Raw genomic sequence first — 24,450 nt, forward strand, 5'->3', positions numbered from 1 at the left:
CAAGGGTGACTGACAGAAAGATAAAATAAGAGGAATGACGATCCATGATCCCCACGCCAGTAGTGCTCGTTCTACCATGACTGGCGTACGGCATATGGTTACTGGCGTGCGCCATGTATCACCTCATACGTTTGTCGTATTTTGCCAGTTTGAGGCCAGGACTAGTATTACTTACTAGCCTGGGCCTCACTGGTTCCCCTCAGGGGCCAAAAACAGAAAGGGACACAAAGGTGGTATACCTTTTTGTTTGAGGATTGAAGGTGGTATTGAACTTTAAAGCTTGGAGATGGAAGCTTAGATGGTGGCTGGATGTCAGCAGGGTGTGTGGAAGTGGGCTGTTTTCTTTTCTCTTTCAATGGAAGAAAAAGGGATAGAGAGCAAGAAAGGAGGAAGGAGAGAGCTTCTACTTCTTAATGAGGCCAACCCCTTGCAAATGAATGCAAGGGGGGTATTTATAGGGGGGGGGAAGACTGAGATCAGTTAGGTGCTAAGGCCTGTTTGGCTGGCTAAGGCAAGGTTGGAGCCTCCCATGCATTAAATGCATGGGACTTGCCTTGATGGGGGGTGTAGGAGAGAGAGGGAACGTCTCTGCCGAAAGTAATCATCAGGGACGCTGTAGCCGACGTCAGGGTGGCACAAAAGTCCCGCCCAAGTTGCTGAATAAAGTTGATTTGACTGGGTTTGACTGGCGTGCGCCACTTGTAAATGGCGTGCGCCAGTAAAAGCTAGGCCACTGGTCGATGACTGACACGTGGCAGATAACTGGCGTACGCCTCCAGGACACTGGCGTATGCCAATTGGGTTTTGCTGGGGCTGTTTGGCTCTGGTTTGAAGGGTTTTGAAAGGTGTTTGAGAGAGGTTCGGGACGCTCAAAGCTCGACCACACCTTTGTCCTTAAACTGTTTTCGACTAAAATCATCATTGGGGAAATATAAGATCGACAAATAACGTTATCTGGACAGTCCAGAATGGGGTGTCTACACCCACACACGTCGAATGCCGTTGATTCCAGTGCAGGCCCCGTCGATTTTTTTTTATAGAATTTTTGAACGGCTCGGATCGATCGTCTAGTAGCCGAAATGAGCCCGGCGACCCTGGTCGGTACGATTTCGGGATGGTACCATCGGTGCCAACAGTGGGACTCGGAGCTTAATGCACCTTCAATTTCCCCAAAAACAAAAAAAAGTTATAAAAACTACTAGTTCAATCTTCTCTTCAATTTCTTCTTTCCTTTTCCTCTACGTAATTATTTTTTCCGTTTCTTTTATTCAAACAGAGAGTAGCACCAACTTCCCAAATTTTTCCACGGTGAAGACTCGAACCCTAAAACCTACCCCCACCACTCCCCTCTGCAAAAACCTCCTCCCTTCCTCTCCCCCGCCATAAACCACTCACCCAAAACCACCAACTGTTTCATGCTCTCTTCTCCTGCCCGCCCATGGACTCAATCGTCCACTCTGCGCTCGAAGAAATTTGCTCCTTCGGCGCCGCCGGCCTCCCCCTCCCCACCCTCTGGCCCAAACTCCAGTCCCCTCTCTCCTCCCACGGCCTCCCCCTCTGCCCCAACGTCAAGCAAGCCCTCTGGGCCAACCTCCGCAACGTGCCCGGCCTCCAATTCGAAGCCAGAGGCGCCTCGCTCGACTCGAATGACCCCAGAATCCAGTCGGTCGAGGAGTGCGAGAGGCTGAGGTTGAAGATCGTCGCCGCCGAGCATCTCCGTGATAGCTTCGTTGGGGTTTACGATATTAAGGCCTCCGATGCGGCCATCTCGGGGCCCCAGCGTCGTGCCCTTGAGCGCCTCGCCATTGCCAGGTTTTGCCTGATTCCTAATCTTTATAATGCTAAAGACTGAACTGTCGTTAAGGTTAGAAAAGTATATTGAAATATGTGAAGGAAACTGATTTTCGTGCTCCACTTTTTACAGATGACGCTCTAATTTTAACTCTAATTTTAACGTGAAGTTACTAGTAATTTTATGAACAAAGTGGAGCACCATCGGTAAAAAACAAAAATAGAGCGCGAATATCAATTTCCTATGTGCATAATAGTGTGTGAAAGTATATTGGGAAGTGTAAAAATGTATTGGAGAACGATTTTTTCTGAGCTTATCGACAGCCCAGCTACACTTTTCTTCTTGTCGAGATAAATGATCAATCCAAAAAATGTAGGAGTAACATTTATTCGGGAAAGATGAAAAATATCAGGAACAATAATTTAGGAAGAAGTGGTCTAATTGTGTTTGTGATGTGTGAAAAAAGCTAGTTTTCTTTTGACATTCTGATGCGGGGACATGTGTGTCTGGATACATGTCTTCTAGTTTTGTCAGTAGAAAACAACGGAATTAGTGAATCATTTGATGTTAACTTTGGTAAATTTGCGTACACTTGCGTATTTGAACTATTTATCTAGATAAGTGACAGCCCTGTCAGTTGTAGGGGAAGATGTGACTATGCTATTGGCAAGAAAGTGAGAAACCGACCTGTGAATGACTGAATATAGTTTTGAGTTGTTTGTTGACATCTTGTGGTTTTTACAGAACAAATGGGATCACCCAAAGTGAAATTGCTAAGGAATTTGGCATCAAGGGGAATAACATTTTCTACGTGCTGAGGAATCTTGAGTGCCGAGGGCTGATTGTGAGGCAGTCGACACTGGTGAGGACCAAAGAAGCTAACAGTGAAGGGGAACTGAAAAATAGTTCTATTGTGAATACCAATATGCTCCACTTGTATCGTTATGCAAAGCATTTGGGTTGTCAACAAAGACTTGAAATAACCAAAGAGGACAAACGCATGGTGGCTAATGAGAATATGGATGTAAATACTGTGAGTGGTGACGGCGCTGGTGAAGGATGTGTGAAAGAGGATGTGCATGTAAAGGATTATCTGCCTGCATTGAAAGCGATTTGCGATAAACTTGATCAAGCTGGCGACAAGGTGACTCATATTTACCTTCTGTTGGTCCGTCTGACTGTATTTAGGTCATTAAGCAAATCTTGTTGACGATATGTTTTTGCCACTGAAGATTCTTCTGGTGGAAGATATTAAGCGGGACCTTGGTTATAGAACAACAACTGGGCACAGGGCTTGGAGAAATGTAAGTTTCTATACGGTTTAAACTAGAGATTCATTTTTTTCCTTTAAAATATCTTCCACTGAATTTTTGTAGTACATGTGCTTCTTAGATCTGTAACAGGCTGAAAGATGCTCGTATAGTTGAGGAGTTCTGCGCAAAACTGAACGAGAAGGTAACTATAAAGTTACTTTTATTTCATGCATCATTGTACTTCAGCACTATGCCTAAATATCATTGTCTCCACCTTAATTAGTTCTCAGTTTGCAGATGAGAAATCTTCATTAGGGATACTTAATACTGTTGTATTTCATCATAGGAGGTCAGCTGTCTGCGTTTGCTGAAAAGCTTTTCTCCGAAAATTTTTGAGCCTAAAACTCTCGGACGTGAGGGAAAGAGAGGTCAAATCACTGAACAGCTCTTGGAGCTTCCAATCGAACATCAAATATATGGTATTGTCGCGGCTGAAGGATCAAAAGGGTTAACAATTACAGAGGTGTGTTGTACATTTTTTTCCCCTTTCTAGTTTCATATTTTAGTGCTCTCGAATTTTGACACTTGTAATTTTTATTCCCTGATTGTTCTTTCATATTTCCCACACACTCTTTGTATTTACTTATCCAAGTTTTAATGAAGGTTGTCTGTCATTTAAGATTGGAAATTTAGGAAGAAGCTTCGTTAATACATGTCTCTGAAGCCTTCTTGCAAATGCCTGACTAACTCTTATGAATACTTGTAATTCTGTGTATAGATCTGCAAGAGGCTTGGGATAAACAACAAACAGTACTATCGCCGGCTTCTTACTATGTTCTCTAGGTTCGGAATGCCTCTGGAGGTAGAAAACCACAATAGAGGCCTGGCTTATCGAGTTTGGACTTCTGAGAACTTCAATCTAGAAGCATCTAATAAATTTGTGAGTAAGCCAGAAAATGTCTCGAATGAAAATGGCACTTATAATCCACCTGATGGGAATCTTGCACGTCATGAGAAGTCAGCTCAAGCCATCCCGGAGTTAGATCTTTGGACTTCTAATGTTAATATTGAATACGATGGAAAAGCTCATGAAGAAGTGATTGAACCAGAACTTTCTCATGCTTCTCCATCGAACGGTGAGTGCAACATCATGATGTTTTTCTACAGAAGTGTAATGGGTTATATAGCCTTTAATCTAAGTGGTATAGTTTCTCATGCAGAACTACAGGTGGTGAGTGCAGTTGCTGTATCAAATGTTGCTACTGTAGAAACGTCATCCCTTGATTTGTCAACACCTCGCAGACGGCGGTCATATGAGAAGTATCCATGTCTCACTTCGACTGCATCTAGTGTACGAAGGGAGCAGTGGATACTTCTAAGGTTGCAGGTTTTTCTCATCATCCATCAACTCTTGTTTCTTTATTTTACTCGGTTTTCAATACACTTATTTAAGTTTCATTTCTCTTTGAACAGGAGGAGAAATTCATTATAAGAGCTGAACTAACGAGGGAGCTTGAGAGTCTTGAGAAGGACAAGCTGACGAAGATGGACAGAAAGACCGTAAACCGCACTCTGAATAAACTTCAGGAAGAAGGGCACTGTAAATGCATTCGTGTTAGTGTCCCTGTCGTAACAAACTGTAGTCGCAGCCGTACAACAGACGTGGTTCTGCAACCATCTCTTGAGGTATCCCCTGAACTATTGGGTAAAATTCATGAGAAACTGAGGTCTTTTGATATGGAAATTAGAGCCCAGTGCTCCTCCCGATCAAAGAAGGGTCAATCTGTTCCAGTAATAGATGGTGTCCAGAGAATATTTAAAAGTGCAAAATTAGATGACCAAGCTGAAAGGTCGGAAGCCATGCGTGCTAATGGGTTTGTACTGGCAAAGATGGTTCGGACAAAGCTACTGCATATCTATCTATGGGGCTACGTCAGTGGTTCACCTGGTTGGGATGATGCTTTATCATTTGGTAAACCTGGGTATGACCTGAAGAATCCTCACAGCACTTGCAAAATATTTGCACTTGATGCGGCTATTAAGGCCATGCCTGTTGAGCTATTCTTGCAAGTGGTTGGGTCCACTCGGAAGTTTGAAGATATGGTTGAGAAATGTAGAAGTGGTTTGCGCCTTTCTGATCTTCCTGACAAGGAATACAAAAGTCTCATGGATACTCTTGCAACTGGACGGCTGTCATGTATTATTGACCGATTACGACGTTTGAAAGTGATGCTTTTCTGACCATCTATAATTTTTATGTTTTAATAGTAATCAGTGCTCTGTGCATGTCTGGTGCTCTATGGTTAAAAATGTTTTGCATGATAATATGATTCACCTGGAGGATATAGAGTTGAATCTCTAGGTAACTGAGAAATTAGGTTAGGAACCTTTTAACTGTAGCATGACCAACACACTTGCGTATCAAGGTGCTAATTTAAAAAGAGGCCATACTTCCCGTTTATTTGATGCAATGGCCCTGTTATGGTTTGTGGTTCCAGGATGAAGATTTAGTCAATGTTGTATTATTTATTTTGATTGCTTCTAAGTTCTTTCTAATTCTTTGGTCATTCATACAGACATGTTAGCGACTAATTTTAGAGATAGTTGCACGGTATATTTTCTAGCGCATGTTTTGGATGCTTTAAATTCTTTTCTTTCCTTAAATACCACAGTTTGCAGATGGCATATTTTTGTTGTATCATGTACATCTTTATGTTGCTCTGCGTAGAGGAGGACTCTCATGTTTATGCAGAATGTTATTGTATACTCGTATATAGTTTCTTTTGTGCCTTTGCTTGATATGTTTACATAAAGATTGAGGAGTTGCTGTGGATTCTAGCAGTTGAGTCGTCTGGAAAGGGATGGGCATTCTGAAGAAATAACGAACATCCCACATGCCACTTTGACATATGCTTTGGAACTTAAGCCTTACATTGAAGAGCCTGTCTCTATAGTTATGGCGTCGTCTGGTGTCTTTTCTTTCGATCTTCGCCCTCAAGTGAGACATGATTTTATTCTGTCAAGCCGAAAAGCTGTTGATGAATACTGGAACACGTTAGAGTTTAGTTATGCTGCTGCTGATTCAAAAGCTGCTTTACATGCATTCCCTGGTTCTGCTGTTCCCGAGGTGTAGTCAACATTTCTTGTTTTGTCTCAAATGGTTGCTTTAATGTTGTTGCCTATGATACTGGACAAGTTGTCTGTGAACTATAGTGTACATGCTCCTTTGAGGCTTTATCTTTACATATGTGTGGCATTGAAGATCTGCCTAATATTCACTATTCCTACATAATCAGAATTTTCAATATGTGCAGCCCATTCTTATGCAAAATCAGAGAAATGTGTCTGATTTTCTTGATTGCTTGGTTTATCAAATAACGCATCTAAGAAGGGGCAAAACCATAGCGTCCATTAATGGTTGCAATTGTGGGCTGCATCCTTTATTCACAAAAAGCGAAGCTGTTTCCAACTGCTCCCACACTTTCTTTAGTTATTTTTGTATCTCATCAACTGGGAAAACATATCCAAGAGGCTGCCTCTGTTAGCCTAGTTTCCTTAGTCGTATGCTCTGAATTGAATTCCATTTCTCATTGCATTTGTGTTTGTGTTTGTTAGTGTTGTTTTGGAGGAATGTTTCCTTCTTATTTGAGGGTAATTAAGAAGAAAGATATTGATTTCACCTGGTTTCACATGTGATCTTCAGGTTCTCTTCTTCTTCCTCTTCTATTCTCCTTCTTCTTGTTCTCTTCTTCCCTTCTTCTCGTCTTCTTATTCTTTTCTTCTTCAGCTGGGAGCAAGGGTTCTTCTTGTTTTATTTCTCCTCTTTTATTGTGTTTTTTAAGTTGCTGTATAAGAAAAGAATGATCTTTAGCTTTAACTTGCTTTTCATTTTATTGATATTTGCCTATTTAGCATATATCTAAGAATGTGCGAACAAAACATTTGGTAGATGCTTTCATGACCTTTAGATGGGTAGATGCTTTTCATATTTTCTTGTTTCATGTTTATGATTTGTTGTTTCAATTTGCTTTTGTTTGAACCTTGAATCATCTATGTCTTTGCTATTTTTTTCTCTACAATGCGCACCTTGCTTTGAACTTAGACCTCAAATGACCTTTGGCTCCTTCCTGCGCCTATCGCTTTTAACAACTATGCGCCTCTGAATTTGGTTGCATCTGATGATTATGTGAAATGTATGGATATATGTCTCAATTATTATCTGCATTCAAGTTCCTCGCTGTCGTATTAATTTTCTTTAGTTTCTTCTGCTTTAAGTATGAAGTCATAAAATATTTTATTCAGGTATTTCTTTGGCGGACATGGGCCTCGGTCAGGGTTATGACAGCAGATCAGCGTGCGGAGCTTCTCAAGCGTGTTGTGAATGATGATTTAAATAAAAAACTTCCATTCAAAGAGTGTGAGAAGATTGCAGAAGATCTTAATTTGACATTAGAGCAGGTTAGTCTCTACTTGAGTTTCCTCGACTAATATATGCTTTTCCTTAGAAGACCTATAGTATCCATTCAATAGGTTTGAGTCATCTCATCATATTTATGTTCACTTAATCATCAGTGCACTCAAGTGATTTTTGGTTTTGGGGTTTTATACTTTATTTTGTTACTTTATTGGAGTCGGGAAAGCTTTTTGACTTCACTATAATAGTTGTCTCTGGGAAGTTGGTTTCTGTAGTTAACATAACTGCAGTGTTTTGGTCCTTTTACTTCTATAGCACTCTGCTAGTTAGAGTACTTTTATGGCTATTGATTATTTACCCAGCCTTTGGTCTTCTAGGTGTTTTTAAGATATATACTTTTCAATTTTTTAATAGAAAGGATTTGGGGTGAAAATGTTGAGATGTTGGTTATTTAGTTCTCTTTGTCATTTGAGAATTTGTGACTTACAGGTGCTTCGTGTCTACTATGATAAGCGGCAAAAACGACTTGCAAGATTTCAGGGAGGTTCAGATGCCAGAGGGGAGGAGTTTCAGCCACAAAAGAAAAGGCATGTTTCATCTTCACGAAAAAGAAAAAACACTTCAGAAGGAAGGTCATCAAGGCGTAAAAAAATTGGCATTGTAGATAAAAAAACAAGTGGACAGGGGCTTGGTAGAGAGACCGATACTGATGATCAGTTCCTAGATGGACAAAATGCCCCTGTAGCCTCTTCAGGAGAGGACAGTCATTTACATACATTTCAAGATGGAGATCGTATGGAGGCAATAGAGGAGGTAGAGTCAAAGGAAGAAGTGGAGCATCACTCGTTTATTCATGAATGTGCCTTTTCAAGTATTAAGTCAACACGTCAAAGAAAGTTTTCGTGGACGGAAAAGGCTGAAAGGTAAATAAAAGAAAAAGAATCTCATCAGCTGTCACCAATAACAACCTTCCCTAAGTGACAGTATCAGATAGGGAGTGGAGGTGCAAGTTTGCAAGATATTTCTATCTTTGTATCCTCAACCATTTACCTACGGGTTTTTTTTCTTCTTCTGGTGGAGATGTTGGGGTGGAGGGTGTGGCGACATTTGTGCTGCTTCTTTTTTTTTGGGCATGGTTGCTTCTTTTTTCTTTTTCCACGTAGGTGGAATGTTTGTGTCTACTTGATTCTGCATTCAGTTATTTTACAACATGATTTTTTGTATGGTATGCCGTTAGTATGATGTCTGACTATTATGAATTTCTCTTCAGGCAATTGGTGATAGAATATGTAAGATATCGGGCTGCTCTTGGGGCAAACTTTCATTGCACAGATTGGTCTTCACTTCGGGATCTTCCAGCTCCTCCTGCCACCTGCAAAAGGAGAATGGCACTATTGAACAGTGATTTAAAGTTTAGAAAAGCTGTATTGAGACTTTGTAACATGCTCGGTGAACGATATGCCAAACATCTGGATAAATTGCAAAATAAGTCATTAAGCCATGGTGATTGTAGAGGGATAGTTGGGGATTCCTTGTTTGGGAAAAATCTTCACAGGAGTCTCTCTTGTAATGATGAACATAGTGAAGATATGTATTTTGAGGGACAATGGGATGATTTTGATGACGTATGTATTAAGGTAGCGCTTGATGAGGTTCTCCATTACAAAAGGATTGCTAAACTGGACGCCTCTAAAAGAGCTAGGTCTGTACCGGTGGAATGGTCAGAACTAAATATGGATGCTGGAGGGCATGTGAGTGAAACATTCCTTTCAAACATGAACTAGTTTTTCTGTAAATATTATGCATGGTCAGTTGTTTCAGTCATGACTTGAGTAGTGATGATTAGTCAATCAAGAAATTTGGCGAACAATTCGAGTATGAAATTGAGTGGTTTTCTTCATATATTTTAGACGGTAGATGACTCGGTGAGTCTTCTACATTCTAGTAATGGATAATCTATACATCTTATGGTTTCCTTTAAACTCGGTTGCATCGTCAATTATGATGGGGCATAGATCCAAGGATGTTGGTATGATAGTTTTTCTTTTCTTCGGTAGTTTTGCATCAACTGCCTGTAAGGTGGCTTTGGGCATCAGAATAGTTGCATTCTTTTGAGGTTTTGTTGAGTCAGCTGCATATTATAATTATAATTATCTATTTAATTTGTTTAGCATTTCTGTTTGCAGGATCACTTGGGATCGGGACCAGTTAGTGAGGATATTCGCAAACACGGTGGTGGGAATAATGTTTGTCCTCGGAGATCTAGACGTCGTCGCCTTCCTCAAAAGTATAGTAAGCTTTTGCATGAAGGGAGTAGTGTTAGTAGATGGGCACATGAATCAGTAGCGGTTTCGAATGCTGCAGAGCTATTTAAGCTCGTCTTTCTGAGCACCTCAACAGCTCCAGAGGTGCCGAATTTGCTAGCTGAAACGTTGCGGCGATATTCTGAGCATGATCTTTTTGCTGCCTTTAACTACCTTAGAGAGAAGAAAATTATGGTAAGTTTTGTACCTCCAATTATCAGGTTCGATATGGATGTGCATTGGGTCATCAATCTTAATTCTTCAAATTTACGTAAAAAAGCAATAAGCAGCAACTAGAACTTTACATTTTGGCTAGGGCGTTTTTAGTTTCCACATTTATATGCGTAACTTATTATCATTTACCAATGTACTCCATACTTGGTATACCATGAACTGTATGGTTCACATGAATCACATCTCATGTAATTTGCCTCTTCAAAAATAAAGAACAGTAAATTTGAATAATGTGTTTCCTGGTGGCATTCCCCCCCCCCCCCCCCTTAAAATGTCATGGTGGGTAGGTTTGAATGAGATATTTCATTTTTCGAAGGAAGGCTTGTTGGGTGGTGACTTGGGAGATGGGTTTAGACTTGAGTAGCACCTTCTCTCTCTCTCTCTCTCTCAGTATAATTTAGTTGCTTCATTCAGCTGTACCAATTTGTCTTTGCACCTCTGCTTGTCTAATACTAGTGCTTTCTATGTGTTTTGCTCTCAAGTTTGTGCATATCTATCTTGGGCAGGTTGGCGGTAGTGGAGGTAATCCCTTCATACTTTCTCAACAGTTTCTGCAGAGTATTTCTTCATCTCCCTTTCCAACTAATACTGGAAATAGGGCTGCTAAGTTTGCTAGTTGGCTCCAGGAAAAAGAAAAAGAACCGATGGAAGACGGGATTGATATCACTGCTGAGTTACAATGTGGGGACGTTTTCCATTTGTGTGCTCTAGTTTCATCTGGAGAGTGGTTAATCTCACCATGCCTGCCAGATGAAGGTGTTGGAGAGGCTGAAGACTTGAGAATACTGAAGCGGAAATTTGATAGTAGTGAATTTTGCAGTGGTGAGAGGGCTAAGAAATTGAAGTCTTCATTGGCTGGAGAAGGTGAGATCATCTCTTGCGGAGAAGGTGAGCTCATCCCTCGCCGAGGAAAAGGTTTTCCTGGTATTATATTAACTATAAGCAGGGCAACAATTTCAACAAGTGATACTATGGATTTGTTCAAAGATGGTAATAACCATAGTGGGATGCCTTTTTCGGGTGAAAATGACCAAGTCATTCAGTCTTCCAGTGTAAATATTGGGGCCACTGCATTTCCTTCGGACCATATCAAGGAAATCCTTTATGAGGGGAGCAGCATTCCTACGGCAGTTGCTGCCGGTGAGTCAGAATGGGAAACTATGACAAGCTATGCTGCACGTCTGATGGCTTTACCAACTGATCAGCAAAAAACGTGTTCTTTTTATCCTGAGCTCTTTAGGAATGTTTACTCGGCTATTCAGAAGGCAGGTGACCAAGGTTTGAGCATGGAAGAAGTCTCCCAGGTCATAAACATGGAGGGTATGCAATGTGGTTCCTATATGGATTCGTGTATTGTCTGTGTTCTGTGCTTGTTTGCTTTCAACTTTGGGAAGACCTAGTTAGTGTCATGATTGTGTATTGGTGTGTGTTTCCAGGGGAAAATATCCAAGAACTAATTGTTGAGGTACTGGAAGCATTTGGGCGAGCTTTAAAGGTCGGTCATATTTTAAAGAACTTTGCTTGTAAACCTCTAGATTTAAATTCCTAGCATTAAGGGTTTGTGGTATTGTCAAGTGTGGTATATAAGAGCTGCATTAATGGTTTATTTTACTTCCAATGCCCCTTTGAAGACGCATGTGTTCCATTTGTCTAGCATCACTGATGACAAGTTAGTTCAGTGGCACCATAATAGTCTAGCTGCCAAGTGCCAACTATGAATTTGGAAATGATTTCGGCAAGGTTCTTTCAGTTGCTTTTGGAAGATAATGATTTCATCCTGTATGGATAAAAAGAGGAGATTATCTTTTGGAACGTTGCCATAAGCTTTGTCCTTGAGAAGCTTCAATCGATGATTTTTAACCATCACCACCTTTGCTGTGATAAACATTATATTTCACGTTTGACGATCCTAATATACTCCTGCTTTTGATGCAGGTTAATGCCTATGATTCTGTACACATTGTAGATTCCTTGTACCGGTCCAAGTATTTTTTGACCTCAATGGCCAACTGTAATCAAGATCTCGAGGTTTCCTTACCGGCATATACTAAAAGTGATAATGGGCAAGTGAATCCTTCTACTGAAAATCTTGAAGATCATGGTGCTAATGTACCAAAGGATTTAAGCATGGACTCTGATGAAGTGCACAAAGTCACCATCCTAAATCTTCCTGAAGAGGTTTATCATCCATCTAGTGAAATGCGGGGCAGCAAAAAGTCTGAAGGCTGGAAGCAGGCAAAAGTTATAGCCCAGGGAAATGGTCACGAGGGGGAAACCTTTGGGTTCTGTTCTGATGATTTTGATTTGTGTGCACCAATATTACCTTGGGTGAATGGCGATGGTACAATCAACACGGTTGTTCACAAGGGACTTGTACGTCGTGTTCTTGGTATTGTGATGCAAAATCCGGGGATATTAGAGGTAAGTGCTTTTGCACATAAGCTTTTGGGATGCGTTGTCATTTACCTATAAATTGTCATCTGTTTCAGTAAATTTGAAAGTGTTCAAATTGCTTGGGATTTAGGAAGTGTACTACTTTTGGTGTTGATGCTGCTATTAGCTGGTGGCTGCATAAACGATTTTCCAGTAGTGTGTATTAGATTTAGATTTTCTTAAAATTAGAGTGGTGGTGCATTTTTTTTCTTCTGGTTTAGCTGTTACTTTCCTTTTTGTTTTCAGTTGATTAGATAGATTCTGAAAGGATGATTGACATTTTAGAGTAGACTTTTCTTCTTCATCATCTTCTAAAAGTTTTTGTTAGTGTGCTTTCTTTAATGTGTAATAATGGGCTAAATGTTGTGGTAGGTGCTGCCAGTGGTAACATCCAATATTTGCTTTGTTATCAGCCATAACAAAATTAATCTTCTAAGAGGCAATCAACCATAGAATTTGAAAGTTGCAAAGTTAACGACCCCAAAACTTAGTTTTTCTGATCTTTCAACTTTATTCTTATTATTAGAAACGTTGTAACTGTATAATGGATAGCTTGTGCTTGAAGGAGTTAGTTCATTTTAAAAATGTGTAAAGCTTCCACAGTTCACAATTTTGACGTATCGGTTCCTTGTTGCAGGAGGGTATCATCAATCGGATTAGCGTATTGAATCCTCAGGTATGCTCGAAATATGGTAACTGAAAAAAAAATGGTAACTGAACTTATATGTGTTTTTTTGAACTGACTGAAACTTATGTTAATCCTACTTTTTGGTGACTATATGGCTATATGTACTTCATGGCTTGGCTTGGTTTTCTTGGTCATGGAACATCCCAATGACATAAAGTCTGACCCTGTAGTTGCAACATTTATAATTTGACAACAGATGAATGAAACAAAGAAACTAGTATATTTCACGGTAATGGTGCCTCTTATATCTACGGCGACAGAGAATATAAATTGTTTCACAGAACGCAAAGAGAGGGAAGAGTTGCATAATAACCCCGCACCCCAGACAGAATTCTATCATTCTCTGCAGAAGTGTTCTGAAATTACTGCATATTTCACTTTTTTGCCACTTTTCCTGACTGCTCAACTTGTTTGGTTCTTGAGAAATGACGTCATGTCACCTCTCTCTCCAGACCAGAAAAGCGCTTTCCTAGAGTTTTGTCGTAATGGGATGAATGCTTATAATTGATTTTGAATTTCTCAGAGCTGCAGAAGTCTGTTAAAACTGATGATTATGGACAATCATATCATCGTGCGCAAGATGCACGAGACTACGTATGGTGAGGCCCCTTCTATACTGGCTAGTCTTCTTGGTAGTAGATTGAAGAAATCAAAGATGATTTCCCGAGAGCATTACTTTGCGAATCCTTTATGTACTACCTTGTTGTAGAATCCACCCCATCTATTGCCATAAATTTTTATCATTGTCGAGGTTTATTTGGAGCAATTCCACCGTGCTTTCAAAAAGACCACCAATGGAGTTAAGAGGCGGTTGAAGTGTTGTTGAAGATCTGCTGGGTACCGTAGACATTTATAGTTCTGTATATAGGTACTGTGAAACTTGGTACTCAGTCTGTTTATGACATCGTAGGACTTGGATCAAGTTCCGTGTAAAAATTGGTTTGGACATTATATAAAGCTGTACGGCATTTCTTTTCGCTTGTGGTTCTTGTTGATGTTACAAGTTAGTGTTATGCTCCCCGTTGCATAGTGCGTGTGGTTAGTGAGGAAAAATTGGACTGCTGAAAAAGGGGATGAATTTGATCTAACGTGGCCAATAAAACAGACGAGATAGAACCTGTCAATACAACCATTTTGGTTTTGCTCTTGACAACTCGGGTATCCAATAACTAGTTGAGACAATCAATTCCACCATCTACTAACAGGAGACCCATTTAAAACATGGACGAAGTCATGCTAAAATGGTCTAACACAGGGATTAATAGTACTCGGGTGAGAGTTGAATCTCAGATCAAATGCTTTTTATGACCCATTGTTGGTGCGTGAGGACTACTACAACTCCATAGAGTCGATCCTTTTGGTTATAACTCAAGTGTAACTCGTGTTTTGAGGGAGTGAACTGAGCCTGTGCTCTCGTGCTTGTGGTTCCATGTATTGTCGGGTTCATTTAGACAATATCCTACGGACCTGGGGTTCTTCTAGTGCAACTAACAGAATGGGAAATTTGGTACATATCTCCTCACTATAGTCATGTTGGATACGCTAGTCCCTCATACAATAGTAGTCTAATCAATCAAGCGCGGCATAAGAGGATTATAATACTTAAATCCACTAACGGGGATCCGGGTCACCTTACGTGCATCTCAACTAATTTTTAGAGACCATAAACTTACCGCTACTAGCGGGACCCACTTTTTTTTTTTGTTTACCAAAAAAAAATTTCATTAATCTTGAAATCGTTACAAGACTCGGAGGATACTAGCGGGACTCACTTAAAACAGGACGCACATGTTTATACAAACATGTTACATAAGAAGGGGTCATGATACCTTGGCAAATGCTAGTGTGGTCGAATGACAAACTGATTCGTAATTTTGGTGGCTGTGAGATGGGGTTTCTCCGAACTGTGTGGAACAAAGACAACCCAGAAACAGACCTGTGCTACCAGCTGCAGGCACATTGGCATATATTGTACGAACAAAAGTGGGTTCTACTTTTTTTTTGTTTTGTTTGGTCAACATTGTATCCATCAATGCCGAGAAAAAAAACATTGTATACATCAATGAGGTTATTGAAGGAGTGGTGTTAATGAAAGAGTTAATAGGTTAGTCCACAACAAATTTTAAAATTTATCCATAACCCTGAATTCCAAATCGCCCACGACGGGCTCTCCTATAAAGAGAGGACCAGGAGATGAACACTGCGGCAGTGGCAAATGTGAGTTCTACTTGTATTCCGTATTTCGATTTGGTTGTGATGGGAATTTGCAGTGACAGAGAGGTTGGTCCAACAGTGGGGCCATTTCCAATAAACACAGTTGATTATGACCATTTTTATCACGTGGAGATTTTGTGCCCAATTTCTCGTTTAAATATTTCGAATGTTTTTTTTTTTTTCCTGGTAAACAAGTTGTGCGTCATAGGTTCAATTTTGCTAGTACCCCACCCAAACATACACCTTTAAACACAAACTCACATGAGAGACGGGTTCCGCACACATTAGAGATGTCTAGTGTGTGCCTTTAGTGTGTACGGGACCCGTCTCTCATCTCTAATGCGTGCAGAACCTGCTTTTCATGTGAGTGTAGGTGTGTAAGTGCGTGTGTGTTGAGATGTGATTTTAGAATTATTGATTCACGAAAGTTACCTATTCATACAAAGAATTACAAATATATGTTTACCAAAAATATCAATTGCAAACTAAAATTTCACCTTCTCCTTTTTGTTCAGAATCACTTCTACAAACTTATCGGTGAATTAACTAGCAACTTTCAATATATATATTTTTATTACAAATTAAGACTTTAACTTTTTGTGATTTACACATTAGGGGTTGTATATATGCCATTATAGAGCTTTCTCTAAAGAAGGATTTACGGAGCCTAATCGCGCGCATCCAAAGTTTTTGGACAGTTTGGATTGACAACCAATTATGACTTGTCAAAATTGAAAACGAATCTCAATCATTGATTGCGGGAATGAACAGCTGTGATTGCGCTGCTCCGTGAATAAATTTCACTCCAAGTAAAAACAACGATAGAGTCTTCTTTCTTTCTCATTCTCACAATTTATCAGAAAGCTCACTATGGAAGGAAAAATACAAAAGCGTGAAAAAAAAAGAATGGAAAAATACAAAAGAGAGAAGAAAGAAATTAAAATGAAAAATAAGTCCAACAAAATAGAAACTACTATATATATATATATATATATATATATATATCAGTAGCTTATCACCGTGGGAGAGTAGTGTCATTTCAAAAATCTTAGGGAATGTCTTTGCATTTGTCATACATTAGGAGAGGTAAGTGAGATTTATCTTCTTCTTCTTCTTCTTCTTCTTTTATTATTTTTATTTTTATAAACTCTTCCTTTTGTCTTGTTTACATCAGTGGGGGTTAAGGTCAATTAGTGGTGTTAACCCAAAGGTTTCTATGGAATACCTTATTGATTTTGATGATAACAAAATATATTTTTATTGAAAAAAAATTTAATTAATATTGTGATAGTTGGAATACCTTAATGTTTATTTTGTAGGATTTGGTTGAAGTGCACATGGGAATATTGCAACACCAAATCACTATCTTCAATGGTCAAGATAAATTGAAAGGAGAAAGATGAAGGACAAATCTTATCCTATTTTTTAATTGGCTACAAGGGATTTTATGGAAAGCAAAATGCTAATCAATGAGAAAGATTGAAGATTAATTGGAGGCTTAATTATCTCTAACGGCTACTGCAGAAAAGAAATCGAAATAAGAAATTGACTGGCTGCATTTTTGTTGACTAGAAGATTGTCCCAACGGCTAGCGGAATTTGGATGGAAGCAATTGATGTGCTGATTGCATTCTTGGAGTATATAAAGGGAAGTAAGGATTACACAACATAGCTTCAGAGAAATATTTCAAAGAATACATCAATCTCTTCATACTCTATTCTTCAACTCGATAATTTTACACTTGTATGAGAGAGCTCTTATTTTGATCTTTATTGTAAAAGGGATTGTACACCCTTATTCATACTCTTGTGAGAGTTCATCTTTTTGTGAGTGGTTTTGGAGAGAAAATCACTTGAGAGTTAGGTGTTATTAGCACCGGAGTCAAAACTAGTTGGATTAGGTGTGACTAGCACCGGAGTCAAAATTAGTCGGAGCGACTGGGGATAGATTGCTCGTTGTAAAGGTTGTCTAGCACCCGTAAAGCTAAAAGATTGTAACTATTAGAGATAGTGCAGCAAATCCCGAGTTGGACACTTGGGGAGTGGATTAGGCTGTGAAGTTGCGGACCAAACTACTATAAATCCTTTCGTTTGATTCTCTCTTCCCTACTCTCTTTATTTTTAGTTTTGCATATCAATATTGCATGAGTAGAATAGTATATCATTGAAATTGGAATTGTGGTTGAATAGATTGCAATTAGTTTTTAAAATTCCGCGTTATATTTGAGATACCCAATTCACCCCCCTCTTAGGTTGCTCTTTGGGCCAACAAGTGGATAAACAATCAAAGAGTGTATGACGTTATATATCTCTATAGACTTGAATCCCAAATCTCTTCTTCGTTATGCGAACAACGTACACAAGTGAAATGACCACTACGAAAAACGGAAATGGAAATTGACAAACACAAATACGAGAGTACAACCTCTACTTTGATTTCTTTTTTTTACCGGAAAAATCAAGTATAGGTTTTTCTTCGGTAGGTTTTTTTTTTCCTTTACCAAACAAAAAAAAACTATACTCCTACTTGATTTGGCTGTGTGCCTACCTTCACGAGAAGGAAAGTGAAATTCCATTCCATATTGTGCTGAGTGCCAAAACTTCAGTGCTAGGTGTATTTGTCCCATATGATGTCATTCAATATAGTCGTACAATCATTGCCAATCAAAAAAAAATAAAAATTAGTCCTACAATAATGTACCCCCAACCACTCGCGTAAGGTATCAAAAAACCCGTACCATACAATTAATTTTCCAAGTATGCTATATTAGTTAACCACAAGGAATTTGGAGAAAAATCAGTAGGAGTTTGTCTTCCATGCATGAGCATGTGGAGGCTAAACATTCTAAATTTTTGAGCCATTGGAGGATTTGTCTAGTTGTTAACTTCATGGCCTCGGAATTAGTCGAGGTTTGTGCAAGCTAGCCTGGACATCTGGCTATAACAAAAAGAAGTACGCAAGTATATTAATAATATATAGAGCAGAAGTGGAAAGATTGTAGAGTACACCAATAGATTGATTGAGCGCAATGAGAAAAATGAAAAAGTAGTACGCTAGAGAAAATGGGTAGGAGTCCTTGTTGTGCCAAAGGAGTGAACAGAGGAGCTTGGTCTTTGCAAGAAGATCAAATCCTCATCAACTTCATCAAAACCCATGGACAAGGAAGATGGAGAAGTGTTGCTCAAAAAGCAGGTAATATTAATTCAGACTCTAAACTTGTATCTTTGTTTTTTAATTTGTACCATTTTTCTGTACTTAATTCATGATCCAAACACGGTTTAACTAGAATTTTTATTTTGTGGTTATAATCTTGAGTTGAAGGTTTGAAGAGGTGCGGGAAGAGTTGCAGGCTCAGATGGTTAAACTACTTGAGGCCGGATATAAAGAGAGGCGAAATCTCTGCCGATGAAGAGGACCTCATCATTAGACTCCATAGTCTTCTTGGCAATAGGTATGTGATGTCTCTTTCCTCTTTTTTTTTGCTTGAGTAAGCACCAAAAGTCTATGTTTAATTGCATCTCAAGAACTCTTCTAGGTTTAGAATGCATGAGTACTCCTCTTTTTGAAGAATTAACCAGCAATCAAGCATAAATGGTGAAGACTTAATTTGGAGTTTAATTCTATGGTTAGAATGGCTATTTTGCCAAAGCCGTGTATGCTAGCGCGCGTAAATCTCTTGACTAAAAACCATGCCAAAGATATAGAGGCAGATAACATAATTGCTATCGTTCCATGTTGCGGCTTCGTAGATCACATTGCCGTAATTGTGAGAAGAATAGATAATATATGGCTTGGTGATAGCGGTTTCATTTTCTACTTCATTAGCATATATATGTTTTTGCGAGTTATTCCTCACAGGTGGGCATTGATAGCTAAGAGACTGCCCGGACGAACCGACAATGAAATCAAGAACTACTGGAACACAAACCTAGCCAAGAAGTCTCACGACAAGAAATCAAAGCTGCCCATCAAACTACCCCAAACCAAACCCGAGGAGGAGACCAAGCCCATTGAGAAACCTGATCAAGTGAAAGCCCAAACTTACAATTCTGTTAAATGCTCCAAAACTCCATTAATCCCGCCTCAAGAAATTCAGCTGACATCAGTACAAAATGAAAACCTAGTCCCGTTGGACGATGATTCTTTCAACTTCTTGATGGAAGTCGACTTTGGCGACGTTTTCGTACCTGTGGTGGATTTCCCTCACGCTCAGTGCGGGCAAATGAATGTGGGAAAGAGCGACATTGTTAATCATGTTAAGGGCGACGATAATCGTATTCTCTCTCTGCAGTCAGAAGATGGATTTGTAGACGCAAATGAGATGAAAGGTGTCCAATTAATCCAACCGAGTTTGGATTTGGAGCTGAAGAGGGTGGCTTCTTTTCTGGAGTTAGAAGAAGATGAATGGAATGGCGATGGACATTAGGAAAGTCACTGTGCCATTTCATGTCATGCATGTCAATGGTGTTCCATACTAGTAATTTTCGGTAGGGAATTCTTTCCTTTACCCTCTTAATTTTCTCTTTGTTTTCATGATTTCACAATATTGGAATAACACTCGGTTAATATTAACCCCAAGGGCTGGTGCAGTTGGTTGATCAGCCAGGACGGAGGGACTTACCATCCCGAGGTCCCAGGTTCAACTCTCCAGCACTGCGAAAAGCCCAAGGGTAAAAACTCTTTGGGTTAGTAAAGGCTAGTGGGGGGCTGGAAAGATTAATCATGTGGTGCGCGCAAGCTGGTCTGAAGACCACTCTTCATTACCGCACCAAAAAAAAACACTCGGCTTATATATATTTCAAAAATATTAATTGCTACCTCAGTATAAATGTCGTTTTGTCATTTCCCTTACACAAATTAAAACAAATGCACAGGACACAAACTTACCCAACCAATTATTGTACAATTGTTGTTCAAAATCCCTTCCCAATTCGCAAAAGAAGAAGAAACTAAGCACGAGACATACAACGATTTAAGTATTTATCAAACGAAAACACTACAGTCACCGACTGGGAAGGTCGGTGACCGGCCACCGACCGTGTGTGGGACCCACTCCGGGTCCCACACAGATGATCCAAGTTGCTCAATAATTTAAGAAAAAAAACGAGTTGGCCCCGCGAGAAATAAGCTCAATCCGATGTGTGTAAGTTCCAAACTTTCATTTTTAAATAGCTCGGATCGTCCAATTTTGGGAAGTTTGGATCGAGTACGTACATATATCAGATTGAGTTTATTTTCCACGGGGCCCACTCAGTTTAAAAAAATAATAATTATTGAATGACTCGGATCATTCGTGCAGGACCCGGAGTGGACCCCACACCCGGTTGGTGGCAAGTCACCGACCCCCAGTCGGTGACTGTAGTGTTACTGTTTATCAAACACAGCCACAGGAGAGAGTACAGACTACGTTGGCTAGCTGTTGCTTAATTATCGCAAAATATGTATCTTAAGATCAAATCCCTTCATAGTTTATGAAGCGACAAATTAAACTAAATCAAACTTCATGAACCCCAAAATGTTTAATTTACAACAGTATTGGTGCTACAATCACACACACTTGCACACACAAATACACAAGCTCCTCTCACAAGAGGAGTGGGGCCCTCACAAGAGGAGTGGGGGGCCCCACTCCTCTTGTGAGAAGAGTTTGTGTATTTGTGTAGGCTCCATTTATTTCGATGTAAAATGTTTTATAATGTAAAATATTTTTTCAGAAAATAAACTTCAAATTTTTATTTTTCGGTGCTTGGTTGACACTTGAAAATATTTTCAGAAATCAACAAAATAGTGTAGAGAGAGAGAGAGAGAAAGGGGGGCTTAAACGGTGGAGAAATTTGAAAATATTGAAATTGTACGTGGGTCAGGACTGATGATCGAGAATACTAAGCAGTGAGAATTGCTGTAGAATGTAGTAGGTTCATTTCAGAAAATAACCTTACGGAGGATTTAAGGGTAAGTCATTTTTATCCAATTGATGAAAAATATTTTACACGTAAAATGTTTTCTTATTTTTTTACACAATCAAACACTGGAAAAAAGGTAAAATATTTTACGCCCAGACAAACGGAGCCTAAATGTGTGTGGACGTTATACATTAAAATTGAATTTACAAACGCCATGCATTACCTCAAACTCAGTGCACCAATCATGTTTGTCTGTCTCCATGTGCGTGCACACATGCATGCACTTGTGCTTAATTTAATTAGCAGTAGTAGAAAGAGACTGTGCTGTTACTGTCTTCATCTGCCTTGCCTGAAACGTAGTTAACCTCATCTTTGACACATCCTTTTCTTATACGTAGTTGCGTACCTATTTCCATGCAAAAAACATGATGCCATAATTGGGGCAATTATTTTTGGCAATTGGCTTATCGGTGGGATAGGGACTGCACCGTTCAATTTGTCAATTTTCGGCCCATGCCGGATTCATTTTTACTTTTATGGTCGGAACCCTTCATGTCGTAGGGCTCGTCGAGAACTTCAGCCATGTCGATTATCATGTTAATCGGATACTGAATAATACCTAATTGGAGTGAATTTATGTTATGGATTTGGCCATACCGGATCAAACCCATTTTAGTGAAAAAAAATCAACCCGATCAGATATTAATCAGTGTTCGCTTAATATGATTTTTGACATGATGAAGTTCTCGACGAGCTTTACGTCATGAACGGTTCGGATCAAAATCTCTTACTGTTTGCTAGATGTATTATGCATTTGATTGAAAACCGTGTACACACAATCGCACAAAGAACAATCAAGCAAAACATAAAATAAAAAAAAAAAACAAGGCAGATTCACGTCGTTTTCTTGATTTCGGTAAGTCCACGACTCGCACCAATTTTTCAGCATGTATCAAACATAAACTAGAGCACAGACCATGTTGGCTGCTGCATGCGTATGGCGAATATATATCTTAAGGTCGAACCCCTCATAGTTTGTGAAGCGACAAATCAAACCAAATCAGACTTCACAAATTCAGCCCAAAATGTGTTACAAACGCCATTACTTTTTCTTTTTTTTTTCGGTAATTCGAAAATTCATACAAACTTGGCAATGGCAGTATATATCTCCATGAAGAAGTCTCACAGCCAATAAAGAATCCGTTTCCATTTTGACATTAGCAATGCCTTAATCCAAAATGATAGTGAGTCCTCTATATATTGCCCATAGCTCAACTTCAAGGCTAGATTGACCAGTAGTTTTTCTATAGAATTCCAGGATCCACGCACCCACACTAAGGATGGGACCGGGGGTCTAGTGACGGTGACCGCTACGACAAGAATTTTAGAAAATACAATTATTATATGTAAAAAAAAAATTATTTTCAACTTATATAGTCTCGCCACCACTAGATTTTTTTAGTATACATTTCGCCACTACTAGGGTAAAATTCTGATTCCGTCCTTGACCCACACTATCCTTGAACACTCCTCTCGTGCTAATCGTGCTTCGTGCCGTGCCGTGCCAGCTCATTTACTTTATTTACTTAAATCGTGTCGTGTCGTGCCATGCCGTTTGTCAATCGTGTCGTGCCGTACCGGCCCGTTTACTTAAATCGTGTCATGCCGTTCCGTGCCATTTGCCAATCGTGTTGTGTAGTGCCGGCCCGTTTCTGAAATCGTGTCTTGTCGTGCTGGCCCATTTTCTTAAATCATGTCGTGTCGTGCCGGTCCGTTTTCTTAAATCGTGTCGTGTCGTGCCGGCCCGCGTTCTTAAATCATGTCGTGCCGTGCCGTTTTCAATCGTGTCAAGATGTGCCGGCCCATTTACTTAATCGTGTCGTGTCGGATCAGGCCGTGTCGTGCCGTTTTAAGCCGTGTAGTTTTAGTCTGCCCTAACATGTGTGGGTTGACTTAAAGCATAACTAATCTTGCATCAGACATGCAACCATTGTATACATTTGATTTTTTGGCATATTGGAAACTCAGTGACATTGGGCAGGGATAGAGAGATTCTTACATTCATTGCATTCTCATAAAAAATAAGGGATGATCGCGTGTGTGTGTTTGAGAGAGAGAGAGAGAGAGAGAGAGAGAGAGAGAAGTTGCTATTCAACCTCAACTTCGATTCCCCCTTCTTTTTCTTTTTTTTTCTTTGAACGTTTCCTCTTTTTCCTCGTTTTTCAAGTTTCCTACTTAATAAATCTTAGACAACTTTTCGGTTAGTATACAAGCGAGTTTGGTAAATGGCTCAATCAATCTGCACTTGCGCTTTCAATTCTTATTGTCGCATATTTGAATAGTTTGAGGTGTTTTCTTAAAGAAGCTTTTACCGTTTTACACTCCTACTAGTGCACGAGAATTATGTTAAGTAAAAGGTCTACACTCGAATTTAGAATATCATAATCACTCTGTAACTTGCAGAAGAGAAAAAGGAAATGACAATTCACAATGAAAAGAGAAAGAATAACAATGGACGCTGCATTTTCATATACTATGGCACGCCAAAAAAATTTAACAATTAAAAAAATAACATATTACAACCTCTAATTAAAAAGAAATTCTTGGTCTTAATAAAGTAAAATTTAACAATTAAAAAATTGACATATTACAAATGGTCCTATTGTCCTAACTGCTCCTAATTAAAAAGAAATTCTTAGTCTTTCATCTTTTGTTGCTTCTTCCCTTGGGACTTGGTAGCGGAGTGCTTGGATACGTGGATACGTGTCAAACAATTGCTAATAGGCTCAGATAATTTGTAAGTTTCGAGACCACTTTTTGAAGGGCCAATAGGCTGCAACATTAGTTGCCAATTTGACCTTCAAATGTTGCCTCGCCTAAATCCAACACATTTTAACAAACTTTATCATCATGGCCAAATAAATCTAGAAATGGCCCAATTGGAACACACATACACACCAACTGTTGGTTGCTGTATCTTTAACAGTTAACACACACACACACACACACACACACACACACCTACACACCTACTGGAACAAACACATACCTGCACTTTATTGAACCAATAATGAAAAACTTGCCAAAATCCTCCAAACTTTGAACCAACAACCAACTAAAAACTGCATATTTTGAAACCAGTATAAAATTGCTCTAAAAACAGCACCAAAAGAAGCAGCAGACATACACACACATATGCACCTATACTTCACAGTA

The 24,450-nt window shown here is 39.4% G+C and overlaps 2 protein-coding genes across 6 annotated transcripts; both read left to right on the forward strand.

Annotated features, from left to right (window-relative positions):
• Window positions 1-1,281: 1,281 nt before the first annotated feature.
• LOC131335791 (uncharacterized) lies at window positions 1,282-14,093 on the forward strand. 4 transcript variants are annotated; one of them, XM_058371297.1, is made up of 18 exons: window positions 1,282-1,812; window positions 2,537-2,936; window positions 3,025-3,096; window positions 3,185-3,247; window positions 3,392-3,568; window positions 3,824-4,181; window positions 4,254-4,432; window positions 4,519-5,271; window positions 5,888-6,172; window positions 7,348-7,503; window positions 7,949-8,382; window positions 8,730-9,210; window positions 9,646-9,957; window positions 10,503-11,316; window positions 11,433-11,491; window positions 11,932-12,417; window positions 13,067-13,105; window positions 13,641-14,093. In XM_058371297.1, exons 1-18 carry the CDS (start codon window positions 1,439-1,441, stop codon window positions 13,824-13,826), a joined length of 5,628 nt encoding a protein of 1,875 aa, XP_058227280.1. In that variant the 5' UTR covers window positions 1,282-1,438; the 3' UTR covers window positions 13,827-14,093. The 4 variants fall into 4 exon arrangements, with proteins under 4 accessions (XP_058227280.1, XP_058227281.1, XP_058227283.1 ...); XM_058371298.1 differs by having other exon boundaries at window positions 4,266-4,432; XM_058371299.1 differs by lacking the exons at window positions 1,282-1,812; window positions 2,537-2,936; window positions 3,025-3,096; ... (1 more) ...; window positions 3,392-3,568; window positions 3,824-4,181 and having other exon boundaries at window positions 4,286-4,425.
• Window positions 14,094-18,106: 4,013 nt separating this feature from the next.
• On the forward strand, window positions 18,107-19,915 carry LOC131335792 (transcription factor MYB1-like). 2 transcript variants are annotated; one of them, XM_058371301.1, is made up of 3 exons: window positions 18,107-18,523; window positions 18,647-18,782; window positions 19,190-19,915. In XM_058371301.1, exons 1-3 carry the CDS (start codon window positions 18,394-18,396, stop codon window positions 19,755-19,757), a joined length of 834 nt encoding a protein of 277 aa, XP_058227284.1. In that variant the 5' UTR covers window positions 18,107-18,393; the 3' UTR covers window positions 19,758-19,915. The 2 variants fall into 2 exon arrangements, with proteins under 2 accessions (XP_058227284.1, XP_058227285.1); XM_058371302.1 differs by having other exon boundaries at window positions 18,653-18,782.
• Window positions 19,916-24,450: the final 4,535 nt, after the last annotated feature.

This window comes from Rhododendron vialii, chromosome 8a (genome assembly GCF_030253575.1).
Source record: "Rhododendron vialii isolate Sample 1 chromosome 8a, ASM3025357v1".
Lineage (NCBI taxonomy): Eukaryota > Viridiplantae > Streptophyta > Magnoliopsida > Ericales > Ericaceae > Rhododendron > Rhododendron vialii.

Bases quoted from the DNA above. Each gene is read 5' to 3' on its own strand.
- LOC131335792 (XM_058371301.1), top strand. From the start codon at position 18,394: ATGGGTAGGAGTCCTTGTTGTGCCAAAGGAGTGAACAGAGGAGCTTGG. The intron at 18,524-18,646 runs GTAATATTAATT...TATAATCTTGAG, and splicing joins AAGTGTTGCTCAAAAAGCAG to TTGAAGGTTTGAAGAGGTGC. The intron at 18,783-19,189 runs GTATGTGATGTC...TATTCCTCACAG, and splicing joins CATAGTCTTCTTGGCAATAG to GTGGGCATTGATAGCTAAGA.
- LOC131335791 (XM_058371297.1), top strand. From the start codon at position 1,439: ATGGACTCAATCGTCCACTCTGCGCTCGAAGAAATTTGCTCCTTCGGC. The intron at 4,433-4,518 runs GTTTTTCTCATC...CTCTTTGAACAG, and splicing joins GGATACTTCTAAGGTTGCAG to GAGGAGAAATTCATTATAAG. The intron at 11,492-11,931 runs GTCGGTCATATT...CTTTTGATGCAG, and splicing joins CATTTGGGCGAGCTTTAAAG to GTTAATGCCTATGATTCTGT.